Here is an 11,350-nt window from a genome sequence, read left to right on the forward strand (position 1 = left end):
TAGTAGGGCGTGGATAATCTCTATTTAGGGAGTTGGAACATTTAGAACCATATATCTGGCATGCTGCAGGCATGCCACAGATTAATATATACATGTCAATTAATTTCTGGGACTTTAACCCATACAATTTGCAACGCATTAGGCGTGCACAATATCAATATTGACATGTCAAGGGATTGTCCTTTCGGGACTGCAATCCACATCATTTGCTACGCAACAGGCGTGTATCATATTGATCACTGCTATACCCATATTTTGTTCTTATGGGACTTGAATCTGTGCAGTGTATTATCAATGTATCCAACTTGCAATTTGTAAAATTTGCATTAATAATTCATGGATACATACAAGCCATTCTTTGGAACAGACTTATCTCCCCATTTGGTTACCTTTCAAGATAAAATATCAAATAAGTATATAAGCTTAAAATAACACAAGTATTGCTTACATCCTTAGGTGGGAGAAACTTTTCTCAAGTATCATTCATGCTTGTATCGGCCCAGTAAATATAATGTAGCGCCTGATGATCTAGTTATATCCTGCAAGAGCAAAATCACAATCCTTTTCTCTGTCAATAACTCTCAGAGTTAGGATCACTTCATGGATTCTTTCTTCAGATGTTCATTCTAAAGAAATAAAATCTCTTATGAACAGAGAGCTGCAAAAGAGAAAAAATGCAAAAAAATTGTGATATTGATTGGAAGATAAGGTAAGCAATCAGGGAAGGAAGCTGGTGGGAGCAGACAAGCAGCTCATCAATCAAGGAAGGAAGCTGGTGGGAGCAGAAAACAAGCTCTCAATTCTCCTAGTCTAGAAGGACCTCAGGAGATTAGAGCACAAGGCCGCCTTCACAATTCCTTGATCTTGCAGAAACATGATCAGGGATAGTCTTGCTTCCTGAATGGATGATCAGAGATAGTCTTGCTTCTCAGGCATATTAAGTGCTTAATGATAAGAAAAACAAGTAGATATAGCATCATTTTTTATGGGAAAACTGGATGTCTTCTGCAAAGAAAATTTCGTTAGTAACACATTTATACACAAATACAATGAATAGATAGAACCGGTGAATTTCAAATTAACCATAGGAAAAATTGCGAGATTCTCGGGATATTTTTGAAAAAGTAGCTCCGTGAAATCCGTAAAGCAAGATCGGCTTTGAAAATAATACTTGAAAACGCCGAAAATGCCGACAGGCATTATCAGAGGCCACGTGAAGTTTTGGACTCTTGCGAAAGAAAAAGATAATGTGGGGATTTGAGAAGATATTGGAATCCTGAAAAGTTGCCACATTTTCGTCTATAGATATTGCCTTTGCAAAACTTGATTGAGCAACTGCGTTTCAACTCAACTTCCTTCATTTTCTGAAACTTTAGTTTTTGTAAGACTTTCTTCAAAACCTTCTTAAAATGGCTTCCTCTTCTTCCTGCCCAAATAATTTCAATTTAAATGATGCTCCCACAACAACCAATGACGCCAAAGTTTGGCGTCCATCCTTTGTATCCCAAAATCGTCATCTCATAGTTAATGATTCTGTGATGATGAATGATGCTACTGCTGTCACAGTAGCTAAGAATTTCATTATTCCAATGGATGAAATGCTGTTGACAGGGAGGTCTGAGGAAGAGGCTATTGAGGACTCAATGACTTTTAGCATTCAGAGTGCTGCTTCTGTTTCTAACATGGCTGATCGTTTGCGTGCTAGAGCAAACGAGGTTCAGAAGTTAACAACTGAAAATTCGTCTATTCAAAGAATGCTTCATGTGTCTCAACAGGAGGTTGAGAAACTTAAAGGAGAGAATAATTCCTTGTTGAAACTGGTGAGTTCGTACTCTGTTGATACACAGAGAAGGCTAGACATGCTGCAGGTCTCTAATGAAAGAATTTTGGGAGACCACGAGAGGCTCATGGCTAGGCTTAAGAGGCGCCGTCCTCTTCCTTCAGAGGCTTCCGGAACATAATGTAATTTTATAGATTTTACAGGGCCTGCACCTTCATTGCAGGTGGAAAAAATCTATCTATTGTATGCCCCTTTCCTGTTATAATAATAACTGCGCACATTCTTAAACTTGCACATGTGGTTTTTGCGTCTTTTCAAAATGACGGTTTGGAACCTTGTGCTTTATAGGTTCAAATAACCACATCGACTCTCCCAAATTTCATATTTTAGCGCATGGTAGCCCGGAACTTTTGGCCTGGGCTAAACATAAACTCAGAATTTATTTGCCCTTTTCAAATGGACATGAAATACGATAATATCGCAATATAGTAGTGGAGAGCATTAACTACTATGTACCCACAACTTCAAGTTTTAGGATCTCTCATATATTTGGATCCATGGGCTTCCGGCCCAGATATAACAAAATATGTGGGGAGCCTCAATTCATCATTTGAGGTTTATATTGATATTATCCATTTCGCGGTGTATTCTTAACAACCGGATTCACAAAATATATTTCGTCCTTGAGGTGTCGATTATAACATAATCGAACTTTATTAAGTTCATCATTCTCTTATGCCAAAGAAATATGTGGCGTACCACAATTTGCAATAATACCTCAAGGGTTGTCCATTTAACTATTGGAACTTTAGGTTCTCAACACTGTTAGATTTTGAACTTCAGGCCAAAATCACATATTCTCATGGTATGGACATTTTTACAATTTTATGTACATATTTCGGGACTTCAAACCCTTACATAATTGTCCATATTTTGAGGAACTTCTGGCATCTCATTTAATTGCTCATCCATGAGTTTAAGGAACTGCAGGTTCTCTTTTGTATATAGTGATGGTTTACCCAAAATGGTTAATATTTATGCATACGTCACTATTCATGTGAATAGTACTATTCATCAAGTCATGAATACATATCTATTCATGTGTACAGTACATCTGCCAGTACAGTTATCATCCATGTGTACGGCACTATGAACCAATACGGTACTGTTACATCATTAAGGAACCCCAGGTCCTTATTCACATGTCAGGGATCAAGGACCCTTAAGTCCGATCACATGTTTACAAATATAGTACCGGAGAGACTGCCAGCTCTCATATCAAAATCATCATCAAGGATCTTCAAGTCCTGATGTAAATGTATGATGAGGATCAAGGAACTTCTGGTCCTGATCTGTATACTGTAAAAACTCATCATATAGCACAATTAATCCATAAAATAAATTTACTGGTAAATAAATTACTTGTATGGACGTTAATCCCGCACCATACTTTAAATGTGCGGTAAAGTAAATTCATAAATTAAATTGTTGTATGGACGTTAATCCCGCACCATACTGTAAATGTGCGGTAAAGTAAACGTGCTTGTATGGGCACTAATTCTGCTTCATACATTTAAATAACAGTAAAGGCGTGGACGATAAACCCGCACCACCCTTTAAAGTAAATTTATGATAAAGTAAATGTGCTTGTATGGGCACTAATTCTGCTCCATACATTTAAATGACAGTAAAGGCGTGGACGATAAACCCGCACCACCCTTTAAAGTAAATTTACGATAAAATAAATGTGCTTGTATGTGTAATAAACCTACACCATACAGTAAATAAAATAATTGCGGAATGAATAAAGTAAAGACAATTATTTATGGGTTCATATCAACACCAAAATCAAATAGCATGATATTATTATACTGATATATTAGTGGAAAGCTAGATATATCACGTTGATTTTTCTTCTTTTTATTTTTTATTGATTTTTGGTACAGACCCACATGCTGAAGTGATAGCCTTGTCTCCCAATTATGGAGGTTTTGTCCCCATTAGCTGACCAGCAGCCATTGTGGACCGAAATGGGAGTGAGAGAGACTGAGAGCAATGTGTGATCTGGAAAAGCTCCTTGATCTTCGGTCGTGAGCTCTGCCTCTTCCCAATCAGAATTGATCCACAAGGAACTCTGACGTCGCAACAGATCATTCTTCTTTTTTTTTTTTTTCTTCTCTTCTCTCATTTTTTTTTTTTCTTTCTTCATCTTCCAATTCTCATGCTTCTCTGCTCTTTCTTTTAACAGGGTCTGGCGGAACTCCTGCTCAGCAACCTCACGCTGTTGGGCACGGACCTTAGCAGCCTCAGCCTTGAGTCCCTTACGCTCCTTATTTTGGACATGAACCCAGCCTTTCCACACTTGGATCTGCAACTCGGTGGCGATGAACCCAGCCGGCTCTTCTGCTGCTGATGAGAATGATGCCCACCACCGAGTTGGGTTTGACTGGTTATGGCTGAGGAGGCTGAGGTGAACAAGAGGAAAGTGAAGGCTGTGATGAGAGTTGATAGCCTGATGTAATGGTGGTGCTGGTTTGCCCGAGAGGTTAAGGGGGAAGACTTAAGATCTTCTGCACATAAGTGCGCAAAAACAAAGAAGCAGCAGCTGGAAACACTTGAGAAGTTGCAAGCAGGGCAAGAAAAAAAAAAAAGAGTTCAGGTTGTGGATGGAGCGTTGACGGGTTCGATCCAGAGGAGTGGATCTGAGGAAGAAAGGAAGCGTTGTGCATATCATGGATGGAGTTCATTCGAGAACTCAGTTGGTTACAGAATCGTGCTGATAACGTGTTGTAAACGAAAGAGAATTTAGAGAAGAGAAAAATGGAAGAAAACAGAGAAAAATTCTCTGCAATCGGAATTGATCTTTTTCTATCTGTATATTACAATGGGAAGGTGTTCTTCTTATAGGCAAACCTTCAAACATGTGAGCTCTACTATATAACGTGTGGGCTCCACCTCCATTATTTACAACAAAAACAAAATTTTAAACTCATTCACCTAGCCGGAAACAAAAATAGTTCATTTACCATAAGGTTATTATTAAAGTGTTTATTTATTTATTTGAACTAGACTGCAAAGATTAAATAATACCCCTAATGTGAGAATACAAGGTAAACACTCCAATTAAGCATAATGAGAAACAATAACAAGAAATTGTCTAGGGAAGATCAATAAGACTAGTTAAAATATATGCTTGATTTATTTATCAAACTTTGATAATTTATAAACACAAATTGCAAGCAACTAATTAATTAGCAGCTTAAGAAGACATATACCTTTCCTACACCACCCATGCCAAAAAGCAACCAACAACACAGTTGCATATTGAAGAGTTCCTATGCTTGAAGAAACTAATGACAAACTGAAAATTAATCGGAGGGAGTTATTGGATATATTTTTTTATGGCTGTTATAAATAAATAAAAAAGAATAGTTATTCGGTAAGATCATACCCTTGACAGTGTGGTTGGAAGTGTCTTCTCTCTGCCTTTCGGGTATTCGGTAAGATCAAGAGAGGCTGCACAGGAGGAGAAGAAAGACTATATATATGATGAGACGACGAGAGTAAAGAAGGGAAGTGAGGGATATGAGCTGTCACACAGATATTTTGGCTATTCTTTTTCTGTTTTATTTGTTTGTTGGTTATTAGTTCCCTTCATTATTTCACCAGCCAAAATAATTCACCAACAATGAATATGAACTGATCAACTTAAATTTTTTGTTGAACCAAACAAAAATAACATAAAAAATTCCAACTTTCAATACTGAATTAATTAAACAGATGAATAAAGACACCCTTATACTATACATGGGAGGAAAATCAATCTTGAAAGATAGGGCAATAACTATATAGTGCCACAATGCGTTAGCTCATGTGAGTATGCGATTATATTTTTGTTGTTTTCAATTTTTGAATACAATCGATAGTCAAAGTAATAGGAGGGACGATGATTTTTCAAACACACTTTTTCGTTAAGCTAGACCCGTTTGCAAGCATGCAATTATCGTTGGAAGACTGCACAATAGGCATGGGCATAGGAAATGGCCGTCATAGTTTTTAGAGAACGTATTTGGACCAAACAACAGGATCAAGTGTACTTTCAGATTTATTTAAGATAAAAGATTTACACAAGATGCAGTAGTTTGATCACATTTCTAAGGGCTTCAAGCCCAAACACACAAATAAAACGACGTAGTAGTAGCAGAACTCCCATCTACTGTACCAGCCTAGCAGCAGCAACAAGAATATTCTGTTAAGATTATGATGTGGAACAGAGTTCCGTCTGGTAAGATTTCGTAACCCTTGGGATCCCAGAAAAATCTGATTATGTCGGCGGTTTTCTATATAAACCGCCGTGGTTATTTCAATTCTTGTCATTAAGTAGATCTACCGACGTAGGATAAGAAAATCAAAGAAAAAAATTGTAAACAAAAATTCTTATTAAGACGACGGTTTAAATTAAAGTTACGACGTATAAAATGAATAAATACGACGCTAAAGATTTAAAGATAACGTCGTAGAACTATACGATAATGGCGTCGATATATTTATATTTTCCGTCGTTGTAAATTAATTTAATACGGCGATATTTTGTATTTTAAAGCCGTGGATTTGTTTGTAATTATACGGCGTCTTATACGAAAAACTCGTCGTGTTATTTTATGAGTAAAAACGGCGGCTTTTATTGAAATCGTCGTCTTTACTTTCTACGTCGGTCGATTCATAACTTCTGCCGTCCTTTGTTGGCTTTGATTTTACACCGCTGAAATCTGTTTCAAATAGACGTCGGTTGTTTAATTAGGTACGTCGTTGTTTTTGAACAACCATTTGAATCTCCATTTTTAGTTGTCTAAGGTGGTATAACACGACGGTGTTTTTAGAACCGTCGTCTTTTTAAAAACCACGACGGTTTTCACTTAGACCGTCGTTGTTTTATGGTCGTCTTTTTCACTTTTTGTAGTAGTGAATATTTCTCAGGCAGCAACATAAAAAATAATATCCCCATCACACAAACCCGTAGCAGAAAAAGTTCCTATCCCAAGCCCCATTTTCCATAGACCAAACACACCGTAAGCTCTTCTTTAGTTCAAAATTTAGGGGATTAGGAATGAGTTTGAAATTGCATTCACATGCCAAAATATAATCGATAGTCAAAGTAATAAGAGGGACGATGATTTTTCAAACACACTTTTTCGCTAAGCTAGACCCCTTTGCAAGCATGCAATTATCTTTGGAAGACTGCACAAAAGGCATGGGCATAGGAAATGGCCGTCATAGTTTTTAGAGAACGTATTTGGACCAAACAACAGGATCAAGTGTACTTTCAGATTTATTTAAGATAAGAGATTTACACAAGATGCAGTAGTTTGATCACATTTCTAAGGGCTTCAGGCCCAAACACACAAATAAAACGACGTAGTAGTAGCACAACTCCCATCTACTGTACCAGGCTAGCAGCAGCAAGCAATAAGAATATTTCCCAGGCAGCACATAAAAAATAATATCCCCATCACACAAACCCGTAGCAGAAAAAGTTCCTATCCAAGAAGAACGTCTCTAATGGAATGCAGCTCAGATGCAGAATCACTGATATTCTTCAGACGGTCCGTTGGAGATTCAGCAGAGCATTCAATTCCAATTCTAAATATTGAATTCAAGCACACCTCAATCTTTTGAACCCTTGTCTCGTTGGTGCCTCCTTCAAAAAGTGTTGAATCTACAATCTCCATAACTCGATTAGGGAAAGCCATTTTAACATAAGTATGAAGGTTTAGGTCCCCATTAAACATGTCGTCGGTGGGTCGCTTTCCTGCGAACATCTCTAACAGAAGAATACCAAAGCTGTATACATCTCCATTTGTTGACACCTCGCTTCCCATACCGTACTCTACCATTGAAACATCATAAGATATTATCAGCACAATTGTTAGTAAAATAGCCAAACTTTGTAAGATTTAAAATGAAAACAAGGACACCACTTACCTGGAGCAGCATAACCAACCGTTCCTTTTATTCCAATGGAACTTGTGTGATTGTTGGAAACATTAATACCAGTTTCTTGGGAGAGAAATCTTGCGAGTCCGAAGTCAGAAACATGTCCAGTCATCTCGTTGTCCAAAAGAACATTGCTTGGCTTGAGATCACAATGAACTATCTGTGTTTCGCAATGATTATGAAGATAATCCAATGCACAAGCAACATCAATGGCAATCTCTAGCCTTTGATCTAGATTTAAACTCTTGGGTCCCTCTCTTACCTCTTCAATTTCAGTAGGAGGATGCAGCCACTCCTCTAAGCTTCCTCTGTCCATGTACTTGTAAACCAGAGCCTTGAAGTCATTACCATGAAAGTCAACACTTGAACACGCAGTTATAATCTCGACAAGATTTCGATGCTTGATGTTTCTTAAAGCCTCACATTCGGCCATGAAACTCTTCGATGCTCCATGGCGTAACAAGTTGAACACCTTCACAGCAACAAGTTGATGTTTATCATTATCATCAAGAATTCCTTTGTACGCAGACCCAAAACTGCCTGCCCCAATCAAATTAGCCGAAGAGAACTCGTCAGTAGCTCTTAGAAGAGTAGCATATGACACTTGCAAAAAATGGTTCGCCAATGTGCTCAACGGAATCTCTTTCCTTTTCCTTCTTGACGAACAGAGGAAGAAATAGGACATCACCATAACTATTCCAAGAAGAGCAACTCCGGAAAGTACTAACGGGATTATTAATTTCAAGCTACGAGATAATCCTCCTTTTCTGGACTTGCACTTGGGCAGTTGCAGATCAGCAATACCTCCACAGAGCTTGGTGTTGCCAGTAATTGAAATCGCACTTGCATTTTTAAAAGCACCTCCTCCAGTTGGTACCGCTCCCCAAAATTCATTGAATGATAGGTCTAGTTTCTTCAAGAAGACAAAGCCCCCTAAGAATTTTGGAATTTCACCCGACAAATTGTTGCGAGAAAGGTCTAATTCTCCTATGGCTTTCAACCCAATCATAGATGAGGGAATAGGCCCCTTGAAGAAGTTGCCTTGCAAGTACAAAACTTCTAAACTCTCACATGAACCAAGGCTACTAGGAAGTTCTCCGGATAACATGTTATTAGAAACGTCCAGTACACCTAGACTCTTCAACTTTCCAACCTCCATTGGAAGAGAACCCGTAAGGTTGTTCATCGACAAGTTCAAAAGCACTGATAAGGACGGGAGGCCGATAACTTGTTGAGGTATTGCGCCACTAAGTTTATTATTAGATAAATCCAATAATATCAACCGCTTGCAATTCCCCAGGCTTGAAGGGATGCCGCCCTCAAGATTATTTCCTTGTAAGGAGAGTTCGTATAACTTGGTTAAATTTCCTAAAGAGGACGGAATGCTTCCTGATAATGTATTAAAAGAAATCTCTAATTCCACAAGGCTTGAAAGCTTCTGAATTTCAGTTGGAATGTTACCCGTCAAGCTATTTTCCCTCATTGCCAACGACTCCAAGTTGACTAAGTTTCCTATGTCTGTTGGGATGCTTCCTTGTATTTGGTTTCTCTGAAACCAAAAAATTTCAAGTTTGGTTGAGAGATTGGATATTGATGTGGGCAACGTTCCTCCAAAATGGTTGTCATTTATAATCAACCGTTTTAACTCTGTGGCATTGGTCAAGTCCGAGAGAAAACTCAAGTCACCATCTGTACCGCTTCCAAGACGATTATCTTCAATGGTGAAATGCTCTAGGTCATGAAGCTTTCGGAAATCTGGCACCTGTCCTGTTAGCTTGTTTTCTTGAACTTGCAATACCTGTAGACTTGTGGCATTTGATAGTGAGGGAGGAAGGGATCCAAAAAATTTGTTTTCAGCGATGCTTAGTACTTGGAGATTAGGAAGAGTTTTTCCCAAGTCTGAAGGAAGACTCCCTTGAATTTGATTAAATGCTGCGTCAAAAGTATCAAGAGCAGAGAGGTTATAGATGGAGGGAGGAATGGTACCAGATAAGTTGTTTAAGCCCAAACACAAAAATGTTAAGTTTTTCAATTGGCCTAGAGAAGTAGGGATGCTTCCCACCAAGTTATTTTGAAATGCAGCGAGTACCTCGAGAGACGACAGGTTTCCCAAGGAAGGAGGGATCTCTTCTGTTAAATTATTAACTTGTAAAACAAATCTTCGAAGCTTAGACAAGGAGCCAAATTCAGATGGAATTTTACCCACCAACCCGTTGAGACCGAAATTCATGAAGATGAGGTTGGAGCAATATGATATGTTGTATGGAATAGGGCCACTAAATGAGTTGTTGTGTAGAGACAGTACCTGCAATCTATGCAAATGCCCAATTTGTGGAGGGATTTCCTGACTAAAGCTGTTGTTTTGGAGCCATAGTCCCCTTAGGAAACTTAGGTTTCCTATGTGCGCCGATAGGGACCCTGCCAGCTTTTGAGATCCGAGATATAGCCTTGTGACCCTTTGGCGATGGCGTCGACCGCAGGTGACACCGTGCCACGAGCAAAAGTGAATGGATTCATTCCAGGAGCTCAATACATTGTGAGGATCTTGCTTTATTTGAGCTTTGATGGCTAGCAGTGCAAGCCTATCCGTCTCGTTGCCTCCCATTCTCAAATGCATGGAGCAAACGAACAATGCTCCGTTCACAATTGAGTATATTAAGAAAATCAGTTTCATAACAAAAACCCCCGTTTTGAGTTTCATTATGAAGGCATGGGAAAATGGTTTATAAATAAGATTGAGTAATGCGCTTAACCAATTCCCGGTTATAAATAAGATCAGCCACGGTTGACTTGCTTTCCAAAGACACAAAACTTTGACTTGCTTCCATTAGTCACTTGCAAAGAATTAGCCATGCCCATTTATCTACGGAAAATGCCAAATTAGTACTTGTTGACTTGCTTTAACCACTCTCCCTTCAAATTCTGTTCTCGCATCCACTGTTTGTCGTACTTGTATTGTATGGTTGTTAAAATTACAATTACAAAATTGACCCCAGGAAGCTGAGTGGAAACAGCCCCAGCAATAATACATTCCACCAACGTGTGGTGGAAGAAATACGCTGATAAAGGCCAGTGGTTAATTTCTTCTGGCACTAATCATTCGTTGGTTTGGTTGAATTCAATTCAGTGGATTTTTATTGAACGAAAACAATTGTGTTATACAATTTGTTTTCTTCTCATAAGTCATACGTATAAGACTTGTACACTATGGACTCTATAAAAATACAAATACATATCTGATGATAACATATGGATATGACATAAGGTACATATTTGATTTTTGTAGTGAAAATTTTGGATTGGGTTCGCTGTGTGTTTTTAAAATTTTTAATAAAATATTTAACCCGAATGCTAAATTTCTAAATTTATAACCAATTTTTTCCTAAGCCCAACTCCAAATCACCTCTCTTTTTTAGGCCCAATCACCTCCTTTTGTATGAAATTTGGCTATTTGTGAATTTTTAAACCCTAAAAATAAAATCTTAGTTGAGTTTTGTAAAACAAATTTATAAAAAATTAAAATTAAAAATAAATAAAAAACTCATAAAAAAAATTTATAAGCCCTAAAAAAAAAAC

General features: G+C 38.0%; 2 protein-coding genes across 2 annotated transcripts; both read right to left on the reverse strand.

Annotated features, from left to right (window-relative positions):
- Nucleotides 1-3,585: 3,585 nt before the first annotated feature.
- Nucleotides 3,586-4,703, reverse strand: LOC117612617. Its single transcript, XM_034341297.1, has 2 exons — nt 4,694-4,703; nt 3,586-4,339 (listed from the first exon to the last, which is right to left on the reverse strand). Exons 1-2 carry the CDS (start codon nt 4,701-4,703, stop codon nt 3,708-3,710), a joined length of 642 nt encoding a protein of 213 aa, XP_034197188.1. The 3' UTR covers nt 3,586-3,707.
- Nucleotides 4,704-7,216: 2,513 nt separating this feature from the next.
- LOC117612620 (probable LRR receptor-like serine/threonine-protein kinase At3g47570) lies at nt 7,217-10,379 on the reverse strand. Its single transcript, XM_034341299.1, has 2 exons — nt 7,763-10,379; nt 7,217-7,667 (listed from the first exon to the last, which is right to left on the reverse strand). The coding sequence occupies exons 1-2, from the start codon at nt 10,377-10,379 to the stop codon at nt 7,318-7,320; spliced, it is 2,967 nt and encodes a 988-aa protein (XP_034197190.1). The 3' UTR covers nt 7,217-7,317.
- Between the last annotated feature and the right edge of the window lie 971 nt (nt 10,380-11,350).

This window comes from Prunus dulcis, unplaced genomic scaffold (genome assembly GCF_902201215.1).
Source record: "Prunus dulcis unplaced genomic scaffold, ALMONDv2, whole genome shotgun sequence".
Taxonomy (NCBI): domain Eukaryota; kingdom Viridiplantae; phylum Streptophyta; class Magnoliopsida; order Rosales; family Rosaceae; genus Prunus; species Prunus dulcis.

Excerpts from the sequence above, each read along its gene's own strand:
- LOC117612620 (XM_034341299.1), bottom strand. The coding sequence starts at position 10,379 with ATGGGAGGCAACGAGACGGATAGGCTTGCACTGCTAGCCATCAAAGCT. Across the intron at positions 7,668-7,762 it reads GGTTGGTTATGCTGCTCCAG|AGTACGGTATGGGAAGCGAG; the intron begins GTAAGTGGTGTC and ends TTTCAATGGTAG.